The sequence below is a fragment of the Sturnira hondurensis genome, unplaced genomic scaffold, assembly GCF_014824575.4.
Source record: "Sturnira hondurensis isolate 20B ecotype Veracruz unplaced genomic scaffold, ASM1482457v3 Scaffold0008480, whole genome shotgun sequence".
In the NCBI taxonomy this organism is placed as follows: domain Eukaryota; kingdom Metazoa; phylum Chordata; class Mammalia; order Chiroptera; family Phyllostomidae; genus Sturnira; species Sturnira hondurensis.
The window spans coordinates 2,223,295-2,242,844 of record NW_028081111.1 but is presented as its reverse complement, the minus strand read 5'-3'; the positions used below and the strand labels follow the sequence as shown (position 1 = coordinate 2,242,844).

At 53.6% G+C, this 19,550-nt stretch overlaps 1 protein-coding gene across 1 annotated transcript in view; it reads left to right on the top strand.

Moving 5' to 3' along the window:
* The window catches only part of FAM178B (family with sequence similarity 178 member B), a 100,357-nt gene that overhangs the window by 68,259 nt on the left and 12,548 nt on the right, over positions 1-19,550 (top strand). Inside the window, exons 13-14 of the mRNA XM_037055042.1 lie at positions 5,036-5,123; positions 12,498-12,623. Of these exons, the coding sequence (XP_036910937.1) occupies positions 5,036-5,123; positions 12,498-12,623 (214 nt within the window). The remainder of the gene's footprint in view (positions 1-5,035; positions 5,124-12,497; positions 12,624-19,550) is intronic.

Below are 19,550 nucleotides of genomic sequence, written 5' to 3'. Positions count from 1 at the left end.
GTGTGAAATAGATTTTGGGCTCAATCTGTTAACTGCACAGCATCGTGGGGCCTCTGAAGATGAACACCAGTCTCAGCTCTGAGCGCCTCCCCGGCCGGGAGTGCTTGGCAACCCCCAAGGCCCTCGGAGGACCAGGATGGCAAAAGATAAAAAACAGTGGCTGGAGGACCTTGAGAAGAGTGGCCCAGGAAACAATGAGACTTCCTTCAGTATGTGGATGAACAGACAGATGTTCGAGGAGGTGACTTTTAAGGTGTTTTCTAAGTCTAAGGTTACAACACCAAAATAAAGAGATAGGGAGGGAGGGAGGAAGTTGTCTTGTGATTGTCTGTATAAACTTCACTTATTACTAACTAATAGTAACCTTTTTAGCGAGTTATAATATGCATACAGGAAAAGACCTGTCAGAGGCCACATGCAGTGCACTTTGCAAAGGAGACCGTCTGTGAGTGCCTGTGAGCAGCACTACATCCTAGGAGAGACTGTCATTGTCACCTGCCTCGGGCCTCTCCCAGGTGTTTCCTCTGCAAAGAAAACCCTTCCCCACCTCCCCTCACACAGACGTTTTGCATGATTTGGAGTGTGTACCAAAATGGGCCAGTGCAGAGTTCCCTATGGCACCTACTGTCCTGGCGGAGTGTCAGCTCTTTGTGGGTTTTGTCCTTGTGGAAGGGGGTAGGCCCTTCGTGCTTGTTGCCACACGGTGGCTGATGAGCAGGTCTGTGGCTGTCTGTGCCCTGTGGCCTCTTCCTGTCCCACTGTGGTTCTGTCCCACTCATCTCTTAACCCAGGCCCTAGTCCTTTCTGCCCGGGTAGCACTGCTCACAGGCAGGATGGAAGACTCCACAAGAAGAACTGAGAGCAGGTGTCGAGAGAGGCAGCCTTGAAGTGAAAGCCTGGACTGCCTGGAGAGGCGGATGCCCTGCAGCAGGGTGTTGGGCTGCATTTCCACAGGCAGAACAGGCTGCTGTTGTTGCTTCCTCAGCTGCCCTAGAGACTGAGAAAAGACAGCTCACGCCTTTGGCCGGATGCCTGATGTCCTTTTAGGGTAGCTCAGCCTTGGTAGGGCCTGGTTCCCCTCTGAACAAGTGAAGGCCAGGGGCACCAGAGGGGTCCGCCTTGACTGTGAGGTTGTGTGTCGTCGTCCCCATCTCCCCGTCCCCCCCCCACACACACACAGCCTCTGCAGGGTGCTAAGCTGCCTTTGCAGGAGCTGAAAGGAGGCCTAGAGGCTGGGAAGCAGTGTGCCTGTATTCCATTTCCCAGCTTTGCTGGCTGTTTAGAAACATCATTTCCCAGCACTTTGGGATCCTCCGAGTGCTGCTACTCCAGTGTCCTGGTCTTCTGGAGGCCTGTGGGAGTGGCGGGGGCAGGGCCCGGGCAGAGGCCTGCCTGCTGCTAGCGAGTGGTAGGGCTGGAGCCTTGCCTTATATGACAGTGGCTGGTATGGCTCCAGTGGCTTTTGCATCCTCTTTGTCTGGCTAGTTTGAGTTCCGGGGAGGCTTTGCTGGGTGGGGTCAGGCAGCTTTCCAGGAGGAGGAGTCCAGGCCAACCTCAGTGGGTCCTGGTCCTCTGCCTGCCCCCTGCGCAGTTTGGATGGTGTTTGGGGCACATCTTTGCTTTTTCACCTCTGTAAAGTGAGTTTTCAGTCTAAAAGTAAAAAGTGGTCCTGTCCCCCTCTCCCTGTGGGAACTGCGGATGCACTGGACTGTGTTTAAAAGGCAGGGAGAGCCATTAGCATCAAAGGCAGTGGGTAGGCAGACAGAGAGGGGGAGTGCCACTCTCAGATGTGGGTTTCTTTTTATCCATTCACACCCTCAATGCTTTTTCTGGTGCTTTTCTTCATTTCTGGACATCAGCCCTGTCCCAACCCACCCACCTGCCTCTTCCCTCCTAGAGCCACCATAGCTCTGTGTCCTGGCCCACCAGCACCCCCAGGGTGGCCCTCCCTGCCTTCCCACTGTGATAAAGGAGCTCTTCCCAGTCATGGCTTGGATTACTGACACTCACATGCAGCGCTTCTGACTCTGGCTGCAAGTTTGCTCAGAGCAGCAGCTCAGAGGGGTCATTTACCTCCCACTGTGTTCCTGGCCCAGCTGCTGCTGGGGCTCCCGGGAACAGCTGGAGAGCAGGTCCTCACTGACTATGAGGGGGAAGCCATGCAGGGTATGTGACTAGGGCCATGGCCCGGGGAAAAACTAGAGGATGGGGCTGGGGCTGGACAGCATCTGACTGTACCCATGAGAGTCTATTGTGGGGGACCCCAGGATGAGGGGCTCCTATTTTCTGTCCCATGGTGTAGTCCAGATGGGGCTGCCTCTCCTCAGGACTCCTAAGGTGGGGTGGGAATGCTGAGGCATTCTGCAGAAAAGGGTCAAGGCTAACAGGAGATTGGGTGAGGGAAGTCCCCACACTGGTTAAGGTCAAGTCTTCTGGGTCAAGAATAGATGGGACGGCCAGACCCTCCCAAGGTTTCCAGATAAGATGCAAATATAGCATGGTAGAAAATTTGTGCTAAAAAAAAGTCTTCTTTGTTAATCTATATGAAATTCAAATTCAATTGGACATCCTATATTTTTATTGGCCAAATCTAGCCATCCTGTCTTCTCTCCCAGCTAAATTCCTTCTTTAAGTAATAATTTGGCTGAACTGTAACACACAAGCAGAACAGAACACAGACCTAAGTGTATGGCTCAGTGGTTTCCACAAGTCAAACACACGTGGAACGGAACCAGCACCCGGATCGAGAAATAGAACGTGAGCAGAACCTGCTCCCCGCAGTGTGTCCTCAGTGTCCCCCCTCCAACAGCTGGTACTTGCCTTTTCTTGTTCTTTATGTAAGTGAAATCATACACATGTATTCTTCTGTATCTGGCCTCTTTCACACGACACTGAGAGGATCGTCCAGGCTGTTGGGTGCGATTATATGTCCTTTATGGTCACTCCGCGCTGGGTGGAGTGGTATGGGTCCGTTTGTCCATTTCGGTGGCGCTGCACTTCTGCCTTTCCTATTTCTGGAGTGAGTACCTAGGAGGGGGGCTGCTGGGTCAGGAGGTAGGCGTGTGGACAGCCTCAGTACATCTTCCAAACAGTTTACTGAGTGGAGGCACCAATTTACTTTCCCACCAGCTGTGCTTGAAGCCCTTCCCCCCTCCCCCCTCCCCACATTGGGCCTTCCCCTCCTTTTTATGTTCATCTGGTGTATAGTGGTACTGCCTGCCGCTGCCCTTTTTTTTTTTTTTTTTGGTTGTTGTAATCAAGAGCCTCTTGCTTTGTTGATTCCTTTGACTTCTTGACTAAGTACTGTTGAAGAAAATAAATGAAGCCACTGGTTCAGATGCCAGCCTGCCCAGCCCCCCTCAATCCCCAGCACCATGGGGGGCCTGAGCAGCCTCAGGCCCTGGGGTGGAGGGTGGAGGGGACCCTTTAGCACCAGCTACCTAATTACTTCTCTCAGGAAGCATCATTTCTGAGTGCTGCCCACAGCTTGCTGTTCCCACCCCCCTCCTTTCTTCAGTTCTCAAGGTGTCGTCTTCCGGTCCACACTGCGACTCTTCCAGTGTTGTCGCCTAGGCAGTTCTCCGAGGAGCCAGTTCCAGCCCAATAATTTCCTCTGGCTTCAGGACCCCTCCTTTGCCTCCCCTGGTGGTGGCTTTCCACAGGAATTGGGGACTGCAGCCACCCTGAAATCCATGCTGGTGCTCACCTCTGCCACCCGTAGGGGAGCAACAAGTGTATGGGGGTACACCTCATGGTGGAGGCTGTGGCAGGGGTGGTGTGGGCGGGGTGGGGGGTGGCCTGAATCCTTCTTCCCATCATCTCTCTCCACTTTTTGGTCTCCACTTCCCTCCTCTCCTCTTTATGCTCACCCCAGCCCTCAATGACCCTAAAAATCAGAGCCCCAAACATTAGCATCTTAAATTCACATCAGAAGTCTTCACACATGAAGAGAGGAAATACCAGCCCCATCATGAATGAGTCATGGCTGGTGCTAGACTCAGAAGCCCAGCTCAAACTGACTCAAGCAAAAGCGACTTTATTGACTCACACAAGCAACCTATCAATGGAATGGCCTGGGGCTGGAGGCTTCAGGCAGGGAGGGCCCTGGGGGCTGTCGGGGCTCTCTCTCCAACCAGTCTGCTTCATCCTTCAGGCTCTCCCACAGGGAGGCAGGATGGCCACCAGCAGCTGTAGGACCCACCTCCTGCCAAAGTAGTGGCCCTGCTGATAGTTCCAGCCAAGACTCCCCAGGCTGCCAATCAGCTCTTTACTCACAGGGCCTGTGCTGGACCAGGCCTGGCGCCTGCGCCCACCTGGGGAGCTCAGGTTTGGGCTGGATGGAGGTGGGGTTCTCCAAAAGGAAGTCACTGGACGCTAAGTGAAAAACAACAATGACGTTAGGCCTCTGCTGCTCCAAGCGACCCACTTTCCTCTACCCTGTATGGGCTGAAAGGTTCTGTGCAAAGGAAGGAAGAGGCAACGGTCTGTGTAAGGGGTTGATATGTCCTAGCTCTGTATACCCAAAGGTGCGCACCCAAAGGTGCGTCTAAGGAGAGAGAGAGACAGGCTGAGAAGACATAATACTGCAATGCTAGCCTCTGAAATTAGTTACTTTAATTTTTCCTTTGTGCTTATTTTATAAGTTTCCCATTATGCATATTCAATTACTTCTAAAACAAACGTGGCCTTGGCCAGGTAGCCCATTTGGTTAAAGTGTGCTCCCAATATGCCCTGACTGCAGGTTCAATCCCCAGTCAGGGTACCAACCCTGTATCAACCAATGAATGCATAAATAGTGGAACAACAAATTGATATTTCTCCCTCTCTGTCTTTACAATCAATAAAATAAACTAAAAATAATTTTTAAAAAATAAAATTATTGCTGTAAAGCAGAGGAGGAAGCCCGAGTACTTCAGACAGAGAGTGGCTCTCCCTCGCTGGCCTCTCTTTTGGTGGATGTCCTGCTGGACGTGGATGTCAACACCCCTCCTCTCCGAACCTCACGCCCTCAGTCTCCCCCTCCCTTCTCTCACAGGCAGCTTCGAAGCCAGCTCAGCCTTGTGGTCATCGCCCGGCTGCTGGACCAGCAGGAGACGCTCTCTCTCTGGCAGGAGAAGGCCCAGGTGAGTTTGTGCCTCCGTCAGGGGTGTCTGTGGGGGCCTGGAACCCTGCGGGCGACAGCTCTCCCTGTGGCCTGCTCATCATCTCCATGCTTTTTCCAAAGGTTAAGAGCCTCGGCCAAGAGACCCAAGCTGAATTTGAATTTTTCACTCGTATTCCTACGCTGGACATTTTTTTTATAAGCGTGCTAGGTGCTAGGCTCTGAGGACAGAGTGGGGAGCAGGGAACATATTATTATTACTTTTTTTAAAATTGTGGTCAAAAATATCTAACTAAACGTTACCATTTTAACTATTTCTTTTAACCACCTTAATCATTTGAAGTGTAGAGTTCTAACCAGTTTGAAGCATCCAGGTCAGTGGCCTTAAGCACATTCACAGTGTTGTGCAGCCGCCCCCACCGTCTGTCTCCAGAATTTTCCCATCTCTTCCCGTCCCCTCTTTCTGCAGCCCCTGCTTCAATCACTTTTCAGAGGTGGAAAACAAACACTATGTGATTAAAACTGCTCCCTTTCATCGTCCCTCTGTCCTAGTGTTAGGAATTCTTGGGTCAGGGAGGAGGTACAGTTTATCTTTTCCCCCATTCCTCTGCTCTCCATAAAGCTATGACTGCAACCTTCTTGCAGGGACACTTCAGGGACCAGGGGCAGCCGCCTCAGGATGTGTGTTGTGTGTTGGGGGAGGGGGGGAGGGGATGTCGGGAATGGTGTCACCCTCCCAAGAATCTCCCTGTGATCCTGGAACAAGTGCTGGGTATGGCTGGACCCTCCAGCTCCACCACTCACACCCGCGAGGTAGGCCTGCCAAAAGCCCGTGCACCTCTAGTCACTAAAAGTGTACCGGGCAAGCCTGTGTAACCCCTTGCCCAGAGAGAATGTTCCAGCACATTCTGGGGCAGGGTAGACAATGTGGACTGAGTCTGACGTTACAGGGAGGCAGCTCAGAAAGGTGACCAGTTGGATTTACTAGCAGAGCAAGCCTGGCCTGGCTTTTGCCCAAGCTGTCCCCTCTGCCTTAAATGCTTTTCCTCTAGGGCTTAGCATGGTTGGAGCTTCTTGTCATTTCAATTCCAGCTTAAGTGTCACCTCCTCCAGGAAGTCTTTCCTGAACACCTGACCCAAAGTACCCTGCTACTGTCACCCAGTGTTTAAATGATCTGTCATGTTCACCTCCTGATACTTTCTTATTTGTTTGTTCAGGTCTGTGCACCCGTGTACACATTACATGTGCGCGCACACACATGCGCACACCAATAGCTCCTGGAGGCCGGGACCAAAAGGTGTTTGCAAGCTGCTGCCCTTTGGTGCCCAGCACAGTGCTGGGCACACCCCGGAACTCTATGGGTGCTCACCTATGGAAGTGAGTCCCCAAGATGTGTGCAAGGCCCCAGGCAGAGACCTTGGGAGAGGCAGGTGAGGGAGTGGCCTGCACAGGGGTCACTTCGCGGAAGTGACGGCCTGATGAGAGGACATCTCTGTGAAGAAGAACAGGACCAGACAGTGTTGTGGGGGTTGCCATGTGGTTAGAGGCAGGCAGGGGTGCAGAGGGGAGGGAGCAGGTGACAAGACCAAGTGGTCCCAGAGGGCTCTAGAGGGCCACCTGGCAGAGAGGCAGTCGTGTTGGCCAGGGTTGGGGCGTCACGGAGCCCCAGGAGAGCAGAGCTCAGTGTCAGTGGAGAACAGCGGGGGCCAGGGCACCAAGACAGGGAAGGAAGGACAGCTGCGGGTGGGAGGTGGTGAATAGGGGTAGACACCCACGAACAGCATTTGGCAGTGACCGGAAAGACAGAAGGTGACTCCAATATCAGGGTCAATTCACGGTTTGGGGTTTTGTTTAGCTTTGTTTTTATTGACCAGAGCCTGTGCCCTGGACAGTGAGGGGAGTGTGATGGGGGCCTGCAGATTCTGCACCAAGAAACACTTTCAGAGGAGAGGGTATGAGCAAGGCGAGCTGAGGCAATGGCTCCTAGAGGCTCCCTGCGCCAAGCCCTACAGACTGAGGCAGTGCTCGTGCTGAGGAGAGGAGTCTGCAGGACAGCTGTGCGGCAGAGCTGCGTCAGACTCCCAGAGGCGCAAGGGAGGGCCAGCTCGGGCCTGCCCACGGCCTTCCCCTTCTGTGTGTTTCCCTGCTCTACTCCCTGCACAGCCTCCTCTAGGTCTCCCGCGGCAGGCACTCCCCTGTCCAGTCTGGCTTGTCAGACAGATCCTCATGAAATACACCTTCAAAGAGCACCCCAGCCCCATGGCTGCCCATGTTCAGCCCACACGCCTTCTCCCAACTTCCCTGTGCAGCTTGCCAGTGCCACCCGTCCCTGCTCCACAGGCCAGCCCGGTGCCTCTGCGTACAGCGCTGTGTACTGACACTTCTTCCTTTTCACCCATCACTCCCAGGGGAATAGTGGTGGCTAACACACCGGCTGGCATGGGTGGTGTCCCAGGGGCCATCCCAAAGCTCACCTATTCCTCACAGCAGCCCCAGGTGGGAAGAACTCCGTTCATCACCCATCTTTTACAGATGGGGAAACCAAGATAACTGTGGTTAGGGAGGCTCTGGGGATCACACAGCAGCAAAGCCGTAAGTCTGGGATTCAAGCCCAGAGGTCCGGGCTCCAGAGTCCTGCCCTTGACCCTGCAGCAAGCCATCTGCACTCCCCTAACCACTCCCTTGGCTCTCACTGTGGTGGCAGCCTGGACGACACCTGTGACTTCATGCTGCAGGCGCCCTGCTGGTCCCTTGAGCTTTAGTCCTGGATGCAGATAGGCAAGGGCCATCCCTTCCTCATTCCTCATCAGTGTACAAGAGCTCGATAAACCTCTTGACTGATTCAGTAGGAAGGGGGATTGCAGCAGCTGCAAATTGACTCTGCGGCCGCTGAGTCAATTTGCAGCCACTGGGAGGAGAGGATCTGGGGTGAGTGCCAGGCAGAGAATCCTCAGGGCACTGCTGGGCAGAAGTCCCTGGTGCCTGCGTTGCTTGGCTCCCTGCTCAGGCTGCAGTCTGCGGCTGGGAGCAGCAGGGGCCGGTGCTGGACACGAAATCTGACAAGCAGGACTCCCAATGGTTGGCAGGACACAGCAACGCCAAGGCTTGCATTTCCCAGGAGAGTCTCAGGGTCGCACTCCCGCCTGTGATTCCTGTGACTCCTTGGACTATCTTAGGAATAAGGAGTTTTGGCCTCGGGCGTTAGTATGCTCCAGACACTTCTCAGGTCACTAAAGAAACAGTCCTGAGCAGAACTCAGTCCCTTCCCCACGAAACTCATTGGCCAGGGGAGGTGGACACAGGGACTGAGGAAGATGCAAATATTTGGCGTGCCAGGTTGTAACAAGTGCTGTGGAGAAAAATAAAGCCAGATAAAGAGGATAGGGAGGTTGGGAGGATGCTATTGATAGGGGTAAATAGGGACATTAGGGCACAGACCTGAAGGAGTCATGCAGGTTTCTGGGGGAAGAGGCAACAGCAAGCACAAAGGCCCTGAGGCAGGCAATGGTCTCTTATGTTGGAGAAAAAAACAGTCCAGTGCAGCTGGAGCAGAAAGCTGAGGGTGGAGCAGGAGTGGAAGTCGGAAGGAAACTGGGAACTCAACCGTCCAGCACCTCTAGGCCATGGTGGGGGCTTTGACTTTCATGCCAAAGTGGAAATCCATTGGAAGGTTTTGGAAGGAAAGATGAAACTGGTTTATAAAATTTTTACAGTATACTCTGGCTGCTGTATTGAGAATAGACTATTGAGGGTAGGGAGAGAGGAGGCGATGGCAGTAACCATGGTAAGAGATAATGGCAGTTTGGCCAGGGAAGAGGGTGGCTTAGGTGGCAAGAAGTGGGCAGAGTCTGGGTGTACTTCCCAAGGACAGCCACTGGGACCTGCAGTGTGAGAGAAGGGAGGTGAGCAGGGCTCCAAGATCTGTATGTCTGGCAGGGTGGAGAGGCACTTGACTGAGCCAGGCAAGGCACAGGTGGAACAGGTTTGGAGGGAAGTCAGAGTTTGTTTCTTGTCTCAGGCCACCTCTTGCCACACAGCAAACCTCTTTTGTCAGGCCATGTCTTCCAGTTTGGAGTTTGGAAAACATGGGCTTCCGATAGCTGAAGGGGGAATGGTCTGCATAGCTGCAGCCCTGCCCGGCTATTTACGAGTGTGAATACAGATTAAACATATACCATGTGTCAGGCACTGTGCTAGGGTCCGGGCCACTGCAATGAATGAAACTGCCCTCCTGGGTCTTACATTCTAGTGAGGGAAAGGGGAACAGATAATAATAAACAGGTAGGTTACACAGCTTGTTTGAAGGTGATAAATGCCTTGGAAATACAAGTCTTGCAGAGTCTGGATTGGCAAGTGGAGTCATACTGGTGGAAAGGCTGAGGGGAGCTAGAGAGCCGGGTGAGCCTCATCAAGCACTTGGAGCTGGGGCTAGAAGAAGGGGAGGGATGGTTGTGCAGTGTCTGGTCAGAGCAACTACTCTGGGTACAGGCTCCCAGAAGCAGCAGGGGCCACTGGGTCACCAAGCACGTAAAACTCTGGCCTTCTCCTTTGGGCAAGTGGGAAAGCAGTCAGGGCTGAGCATGAGAACAACAGGCTATGTGGACAGTGCCCACACTGCAACTGGCCTGTGTCATTCTGTTGGGCAGACTGTTGCAGTGGAGACTTGCCTTCTGGGACGATCATTTACTTCTGGCCTAGAGGTGTCTGCCCGAAAGGGCAGTGTTTACGGAGCCAGCTCCCAGAAATGGGGATGAGGTGGGGAGATATGCCTGTCGGCCCAGGCCCAGACAGGACCCACAGGGCCCAAACAAGCTGTTATCTGGGAGAGAAGCACGGGCTGAGCTGGAACCAAAAGAGAATAAGCAATCAGAAGGGACAGGCGCACTGCACTGAGCAGAGTGCAGCTCTCTTCAGAGTGAGAGGGAAAACTCTGGGAGCGCTGTGTGCTCCCCTGCCTCTCCCCACCCACGACTCCCTGGCAGGAAGCCTCCAGCTGAGGCCAGGCTGCCTGCCCCGAGGGCTGCTTGTGGGAACACTGACTGCAGTTGTGAGCCCTGAGCAGGCAGGGCTGTTTCAAAAACTATCTCCAGACTTGCAAGGACTGAGCAAGGCAGCGTACTTGGTTTTGGTAAAGTTCCAGATGGTGCCTCTCTTCACCGAGAACCTTCCCTCTTTCTCCCTGCCGCCTCCTCTCCCCTTCTGACAGGATCAGACACTAAGCCAGGAAACCCTGGCTCCCTTTCAGGAGTAAGGCCTGACTCCTAGCACTCAGCCCAGCTGCTCTTTTGGGCCGCAGCCACCGAGGGGCTGAGCAGGTGTCTGAGGGTGAGTCAGAGGGAGGAAGCCAGGTGTGCTGGGCAGGGCTAGGCTCAAGCAGGGAGCTAGGCTCTGGGGCTAGAGACCTTGCCCTTTTGGCCACCCTGCAACTGCTGCTTCTGAAAAGATGATGCCTCTGTGAACTCCCCCGACTCTGCTCCCTCCTAATGCAGCACCACCACCCCTCCCTAGGGCCAGGAACTTGGAGCCTACCTGCCTGCCTGCCGCAGATCAGCTTCAGAGCAGCTGGATAGGCCTTGCTGGAGTTTGGCTGAGGCTGCCCAAACCAGGTGCAGGGGCTAGGCAGGAAGAATTGCTTACTTCAGACACCTGGACTTACATGGACCACAGTCCAGAGGGTAGGGAACACTGGCCCATTTGTTCACAAAGGATGAGCAGTTTAAATGGGGGCGGTGGGGTGGTGTAGCTAGCAGATTAAGTGACATTTCAGCCAAATGCAAGGAGTGGACCTTGTGGGGGAATTCCCATTCCAACAAAGCAACTATAGAAGGATCTATTTGAGACCATCTGAGAAAACTGAACGCAGTTGTTAGATCATATGAGGAATTCTTGGTAATTTTACTGGGCAAGAGAATGGTATTGTCATAGGTGGGGGTGGAAATCCTTATCCTTTACTGTTAGAAGGTCTTTATGGGTAAAATGATGCAACATTTGGATTTGCTCTAAACTTCTCTGGAAGGAAAACGGGGCAGTGGTAGGATGAAGCAGGGCAGGCAGCGTTGAGGCAGGGTAGTAAGACGCTAGGGCAATTGCTTGGTAAGTGGGATAGGGGAAGACAGCTGGGGAAGACAGCTGAGCACGGCATCCAGGCGCAGGTGGTCACCCAGGCGCAGGTGGTCACCCAGGCAGGAGGGCCTGAGTGCCCGGCAGGGGGCACAACCAGTTAAACTAGGACCTTGCCCCCAGGGTAACCTCTTCGAGGAGGGGCCCCACCCCCACCTTTCCTCCCTGGAGGTAACACCTAGGCCTCAGTTGCGTTTCAGCTCCAGGCTCAGAAAAGCAGCAAAACCAGATGGGTGATGCCATCAGCTACAGGCCCCCTGAAAGGGCCCACCTGGAGGACTAATGCATATTCTACTGAAACCCTCCCCTGAGGCCTCCCCTAAGATTCCCACCTGGAAGAAAGAGAAAAAGCCCCAAGACGAAGGACCCAGCCTGCCCTCTCCCTTTGGGGAGCAGCCCTTGCTGTTTTCTTTCACTTCTTCCCCACTTCTTTCTTCACAGGCTTGGATCTCCTAAACTCTAAGGCAATGGGCAGCTGGCAGCTTGTCTCAGGCTAACACTCTGAACCTGTCCCCGAGGCCCACTCCTCTCTGACTTCCCAGGGAGCTCAGGCAGCCCAGCCTGGGTTCTCCTGTTGCTTCCTCTAGGTTAAGACCTTCCTTGTTTCACTGTGCCCAGCTTCAATGAATGCACCCTCATAGTCACCTGGGTTCATGTGAAATCTTTCCTACAAGAAGTCAAGAACACATACACCACAGCTGGCCCTAGGCAGACCCACCCGCTCAGGGCCAGGCTGGTCGGTCATTGTTCCCAGTGAAAGGTGTATGGGGGGCGGGTCATGCACAATCTCTCTTCTTTCCTGAGCTCATGCCCAGGCCCCACATGAATAAGTTAAACAGAAAAGAAAGGGGTGCAGGAGAGTGGGCCCCAGAGTGAGCAGCAGCTCAGGGTGGGCAGGGTTTTCCTGGTGTCAGAGGAGACCCTCTCTGCTGGTCTCGGTTCTTCTCTACCGTGAGTGTGGTTACTCCAGGCAAGTGGATTCCACCTCCAGTCCACAGAGCTCTTCCTAGTTCACTTCTTTAAGCGAGGACTCGCCCTGTACCAGGTCCCGTATGACTGTGTGACCTCCTTCTCGGGAGGAAGGTGTGTGCTTATCTCCATTCTACACAGAAGACCAAGCTCCCGAGTGAGAGGTGGATCCAGGCTCCGGAAGCTGGTGGCCTGGCTCCAGAGCCTACACTCTGCCAACCGAGACAGCCAGGCCAAGGGTCCCTGCAGTGCCCAAGCACTCGGCTGCCACCCATGGAGAGTAATGGCTGCTCTTCTTCTCCCCAGCTGGTAGAGCTCAGCCGGCTCCTGAGCCTCATGAGGCCATCATCCCTTGGGCCGTACCTGGACTCTGAGACCCTGCCACACCGCCAGGAACAACAGCCAAAGGCCAGTGCTGAGCTAGACCACAAAGTAAGCACCCTGCACCTGCCCGCCTCTTCCCGCTGTTGCACCAGAGAAGCGGGTAAGGCAAAGCTGTTCATCCTTCACCCCTGCGGGCCCTGAGGGATAAGAGACCAGCCAGCTGCCTCCCTCTGGTGAGCAGGTAGTCAAGCTGAGGGTGCAGCCTGTGATTGATTAATGCCCTTGCCAGGCCCCCGGCTGTGGGCGCTATGTGCATAGGCCTCAGGCCAAATGTCTGCTTGGCCCTGCTCTGGATTCTGCTGCACCCTGTACACACTGGGGTGCCTTTGCTGGCCATGGATGCACCAGTTGTCTTACCACACTGTTTAGAGAGGATGCAGGAGCAGAAATGCTGATGAGAGGGATGTAGTGGGAAGGGACATGAACTTCGAAGCCAGGGAAATGTCCAGCTGTGAGAGGCACCCTGTTCTCCCAGGGCAGCACCAGGTCCAACATCCCTGTCCTTACTCAGCATTGTTGTAACTGAGCCCAAGTCCTTAGCCTTCTCCAGTTCTTCCTCAGTGACTTTCCAGATGCTGCCCAGGTTCCCTGAGAGCCACCTCCCTTTGGCAGGAGTCAGGGCAGCGAGGTCCCCAGAACTGGTAGGTGTGGGGTTTGGAATGGTGAGGCTGTGGCCCCTGGCGTGGACGCCAGCAGGGGTAGGTGTAGAGGCTTCAGATTGGGACTGCCAGACCTGGCTTCCCGGGAGCACGTTGGATCTCAGTGAGCGCTCTTGCCCTGGGACTCGGGGTGAGGAACACAGATAGGCATCTTCCTAATTTGGGAAGGTGGTAATTCCAAAAGCTCACTCGAAGGCTGTGTGTTGAGAATTCGGAAGTCTAACCTTTGGGCATCATCCTGCAAATCAGATAAATGAATTAATTACTTAATGAACACAAATAGACCATTAAGAAGATAAGAGAACCCCCAGGTGCATGCCCTCTTCTGTCAAGTGTAGAAGGTTGTCTTTCAGCTTTGCCTGCCGTTCCTGCCATCGTCACCAGGCTGCTGCATCCCCTGGGCGTACAAGTGTCCATGTGTCCCGTTCTCCTGTACCAACTACTTCCTGAAAACTGGGGCTGCTTACAGAGGCTGAGTGGGGTGTTGGGAGGGCAGCCCTGGGAGTGGTCTGCCTGAGCAGGGCACTGGTTAGATAGAGGCGCAGGCCTGGGCTGGAAGGAAGAAGGGATGTGGTGAGAGGTAAAGGAGGGCTGTGCCTTGTTCGTGGTGTATGGTAAGTGTGACTTCCAGGTGCCTTGGGACCACGCCTGTGACTTGACTTCATGGTATCCTTTATTTTGAGAACTGTTCTCACACGCATAAAGGAGGCTGTAAAGCATCCCTCCGTCAGTGGCCATATTGGCAATGACCAGCTTGGCCTGGAATCGCAGAGGAGGTGGCGTGTCTTGGCACCCTGCACTAGGGCATAAGTTTAGATTGGGCCGGTCCAGGGTAGTGGAAGGAGCACAGGAGGCTTTCAGATGCCTTTGCTGTAGCAGGACCCCGCCTGGGGGTGGCCACGGCCTGAGAGGGAGGTGGCCCAGGGCAGAGGAGGGAAGGGAGCAGGCCAGGCCGGTGGGAGGCACTGTGGAAGACACAGAAATGTGAGGTGTTCTGTCCCCCCAGGCTGGGTTCTGTTCTGACCTGGAGGGGCTAGGTGGGGCAAGTGACTGGGCTGGGCAGGTGACTGGCTCCAGGGCCCAGCCCTACCCCCACCTCGGCGACTGACTCCTCATTAGGCCCAGTATGTTTCATCTTCAAAGATGATCAGGCTGCTCACCAGCCAAAAAGAATGGAGGCATCCTCCACCCTGTTTTACAGGGAGTGGTGGTCTGGGCCGGCTGAGCCTTTTATCCTCAGAGCTCAAAGGCTTGGCCTTCTTTCTCCTGAGGAACAGCAGGGAAACTGAGGCCAGAGTGAGGTTGGCCACAGGCCACCAGCCTGGAGAAAATGGGATGGGCCCTTTCCCAGCCCTTGGACCCCCTCCCTCAGACCCTACTCACTCCTGTCTGGGAGATTTCCGGCCCTAAAGAGACTGCTGTGCATCGCAGCCCTCCTCCCGCCCTACAGATAAACCCTTCTGCCAGGCTCCACTCCCTGGACTCCCCACCCCCTCCCTTTGCCTGGGGCCTTGGCCCAGGCTCCTCTCTCCCCAGGGACAGCTCCCAGTCTTTCCCCAGACTGGGAGAGCTGCTCTCTGCTGCCCAGGGCATGACTTTCTGTCCTCACTGATCTCAGGACTTTGCAGTTGTCCCTTTACTTGTCATGTCCCTAGGTAGACTCTGGGCACGGCCAGTGTCTCCCAGCATCACATGGTATGTTTGACACTAGATGAGTGAACAAGTGAGTGAAGCAACTTTAATTCCTCTTCCTCTCTGGACTCTCTTCTCCCTCAACTCCCTATTCTGGCCATCCCCCACTCCTTCTGGAAACCTTCCTCCGCACACCCTCTGACCAGCCTCTGCAGTCTGGCCCCGTTGTCTCTAAAGTGCTTGTATCATTAGGGCTGCGAGGGTCTGTAGCCTGGGCTTCTGTGAGGTGCTTGACTTTACGAGTGTCACCTGCTTATGGGAAACCAATCAGAAAACAGTGTGTAATTATAAGCTCATGAAGTCCTGCCTGGGAAAGCAAACCACCAAGTGCCACAAAGGAGAGAACCTGCTCCTAGTACAGCCCTTCAGTGGCAGGGAGGGGTAGGTGAGGAGGGAAGACTGGCTGGCCTGAGCCAGCTGTTTGTATCCCAGAAGATCACCACAGAGCTTGTGGAATATAGGAGTCCTGCTTCTTAACGGGGTGATTAGAATACCTGCAGCATTTTCAAGTGCTTTTGGATAAAAATGTGGTTGCCCAGCCCCTTGCTGGTGTGTGGGTCAGACTATTTCAAACAAAAAAACAATTAAAGCCCAATAAACTCAGGAAGAGTTTGCTACCTTTCCCTCTCCTGCCTGGAGATTCAGACAGAAAAGTCTGCTTCATACAGGGAGCCTTGTGCATATGAATGAAGTGTGGCAGACAGGGAGAGCCCAAGCAAAATTCTGTTTCCTAGGCTCCCTTCTCTATCCCGCTGTCTGTGGGTGGCCAGGTAGGAATGTATTTACAAAACATTTGATCTTTTTCAAAGGCCTGTGAACTGCCTACTTCCCCCTCCTTAGTCCAAAAAGACATATATACCTTAATTTGCCTCACTATCTTTGTCATTTTTAAATGTCTATTTATTTTTATTCACTGATTTTAGAGAGAGGAGGGTAGGGGGAGAAAAGAAACAACCTGCTGTTCGATCCATTTATACATTTCTTGGTTGCCTCCTGTGTGCGCCCTGACCAGGAATTAAGCCTGCAACCTTGGCATGTCAGGACAGTGCTCCAACCAGCTGAGCTCCCTGGCCAGGGCCTGTCTTCGTAATTTGTATGTTTATGTGAATTCCCTGTACCCAAGTATTAAGATTTTATTTCCTCCCCTTATCTGCTGTACATCTTCAAATTCTTCATCCAGCCACAAGAACTAACCAGAGAAAGAGGAAGTTTCTCTGGCCCCCAGAAGTGGCCGTTGCTGGCCCTTTGCTGACCTGGTTTGAGAGGGGCTCTCCCAGCGGAGAGCAGACAGAGGTCAGAGTGACGTCTGAGGTCTCAGAGAGGCGAGAAGATGACTTAATGCAGGAGTATACTCAGAGTTGGTCTCCAGGTGCTCCCTTCGGGCCCACAGATACCAATTCTTCGAGAGGCGGGGCCTTCTGGGCCTCCAGGCCAGCCCCATGTGTCTAAACATCACGTGACTGGACTCAAGTTGCCACTGTCTCCTGGAAGCTGTCAGGAGCATGTGTTTCACAATATAGTCTTTCCTATGAGCCAGGCTTTGGTACTCACTCAGGTCGTCTATTCCAGGCCTGTAGAACCGAAAGTGTCGAGCCGCGTGTATGACCAGCAGTCCGACAGGTAACGCCGGCGGCACTGAGAAATAGTAGGAAACCAACACAGGTGACTGTGCTGTTCACTTGGCTTTTATCAATGCATATCCGATCGAAACCCCTGCTAACCTAATAACAATAATAATCACTCAGGTGCAATCAGTAATGACATCACACAAGAGAACTGAGAAATAATGAAACTCAGACCCAGAGTCTCATCTCAGTCTGTGGGTCCAGGAGACAACAGCACAGTAGGCCGGCGGCCAGCAGTGTCTTAAAAGGCAGAATCTCCGGAGCCGGGTCATCAGTGGGGCAAAGTTCTCAGTCCAGCAGGGCAGAGCCTCCGGCAGTGGCACATCGGTCAGATCAGCGTGGCACAGAGCAGTGCCTTGGAGTGTGGAGACAGGCTGTCTCTGGGTTGGCTCTGAAGTCCACCTCAGTTATGCCCTTCAGGGTCGTGCACTCCACCCCTGTGGGTCTCTTAATGAGTGTCTTGGGACCCTTGATAAGTGGTACGGGAATTCCAGGTGGGCTTATCCTGGGGTATTCCACCTCTACAGGTGGGTCTGTTGAGCTCATCTATGCTGATATTTTGAACACTGCTTGCCAGATCTGTCTGGTGTGGCTTCCTTCTTGAACCAAAGTGTCATGACTGACTGGCAGCCCTCTTGGTTGACACTAGTGGCGTCATTGTGTTTTATAGACTTTATCCTGTCTTGACCGGACCAACACCATTTTATCGGTCCTCTCCACAGGAGCAAACAGCTCAGCTTCCCAACCCAGAATCAGGGATGCTGGGAATTGTTGGGTTTTTGTTGACTGACATAAACCATTGCTGATGTAAGAAATGTCCAAACCTGTAGAGAATTTTTAATGAGTTTATTTGAGCCAAACTGATGACAGTTGTCCAATAGCAAAGTGTCAATGGATTGAAAAAAAAACTCCTGAAAATGGCAGGTTTGCAGCTTATTTTATACATTAGAATCAAAGGAGGAGACCTAAGGAAGGTTATATGAAATCCACTGGTGGCGGATTAGAGAGGAGGGAGAAAGCAAAGTGGGCATAGCTCTAGGAAGGAATAAAAAGTGAAACAGAGGGAACCGTGCTTCTTTCACATTGGCGGGTGCCGGGTGGTTAATAGTTAACATGTACAGCACACAGAGATGGTATTCAGGGAGCAAAATAGCAGGGGGGGGGCGTGGGCGTGGCCTGTTTGTGGTCTCTGCTCTGCTGCCCGAGGTGATGCTATAAGGGGTCTGGAGAAAAGATCACTCTGACATTTCAAAGGTATGTTATCTTAGATGCAAAAAGATAATAGGCTCAGCTGCGGGCTGGGACGTGACTACCTGCCATGACTTGCTTTTTGTTAGGAAGTTATCATTTCAGGCCATCCTGTGTGGCTACTTTTACTTGAGTTTGTGAGGCCACCACACAGGCCTCCCCAGAGCCAGTCAGGTCTAGTATGCGGCCCCTTTTTGTCCACAGTGTGTTTGGCCAGATTTTGTCTAGCTGTGACCAATCGCAGAGTCTTGGCCCACTCACTTTAATTGAGGTTATTGGTACTTTGGCCTTGCTGAGCCTCTGTCATCTGTTGCGCCCCATATACCGCATTTTTCTGCCCTGTCTAGCCATCTTTCCCCAGGCTTTGGCTATATAGGCACCACTGGGAAAGAGTTTCTGGTTCTGTCTTTTCCCCTAGAGATATGGAAGGTATACAGAACCAGAATCTTTATGGTGCGATGGGAGTTTCCCCCAGTGTGGTTAAATTTGGGAATTTTGAGGAAGTGGACTGTCTCTCGCTGTGTGAAAGAAAAGGAAGGTCCACAGAGGGGAAGTCCAGGGTGGGCCTGCACCCAGGCACCAGCAGCCCTGTGCGATGTCTCCCTCAGCTTCCTGGGCTAGCACTCCTCACAGCCTCATGATGCCCCTTGTAGGCCAGACAGCCTGAGATCCACTGAGGGTTCTGTACACATGCCGATCCCTGTCCCCCGTGGGCCAGCTACGAGAGGCCATACCACCAAGATGGAACCCGGCCGACCACAGGTGGCTCCTGTCAGCTTCCTTACCACGAGTGCCACTTGTGGTCAGCCCTGCGCTTGGGGACAGCCTGTGGGTGGGAGAAGTGCTTGTGTACAGTTGATACTGGAGTGGGGTGTGCTCTGAGCCCAGACCATGCTTGGGGCTTCACGTCCTTCGATACTCAGGGGCCCGCATGTCCTCACAGAGGGCATAGGCCTGTATCCCCCCTTTGTGTACGTGTGTGTCTGTGTGTGCCTCTCCTGTCGATCTCTGTGGTATGGGCCTGTGTTAATAGAGCTGAAAAACAAGTTTTACTGCTTTTGCTTCTGCTACTGAAATGGCAGCCAGCCTGTCCCTGAGTCAGGTGACCCTGACGAGAGCACCTGAAGCAGCTGGGGTAGGTTTGGGTGGTGCCGGGAGAAGGCCGGGAGGGTGCCTGCCCCTGCACTCTCCTGCGGGCTCTGGGCAGTGGTGTGGCAACAGGCGCCCCTCCGGCTTGGTTTGAGCACAGGCCTGGCCCCTGTGTCGCCCAGAAGAACGGGTGGACTGGGAGCCTCTCCCTCTTCCTATCCTCTCTGCCTTCTCACCAGCAGATGCTGTCCTTTTCTTCCTGCCCTTACCCTGCACCTTAGAGAGCCACGTACCTCGGGGCTGGGGACCCTAGTCAGGCCAAGATTAAGAGGGATGGGGAAAACTGGCTACTTTTGAGGAATGGAAACTACATGTTCAGGAGAAGAGTGTCCCTTGCCTGGCTGCTGGGTGGTGGCTTCTTCTTACTTCCTCCACAGTAAGGAACATCAGACATCTTTGAAATCAACCCCAAAGAGCTGGCCTCTGGAAAGCTGGCTCTAAAGGGGCGTCTGTGCTCTGGCAGCACTTCACATCCAACTAAGTGGCCACTGACCCTCTTCAGAGTGGGTCCTCCTGAGCATCTGAGGCCACACAGGGCCCAGGCCCAGGCCACCTTTGGTTGGGTCCCAGCATTTCTGGCTTCTTTGCAACATGTGAGCAGG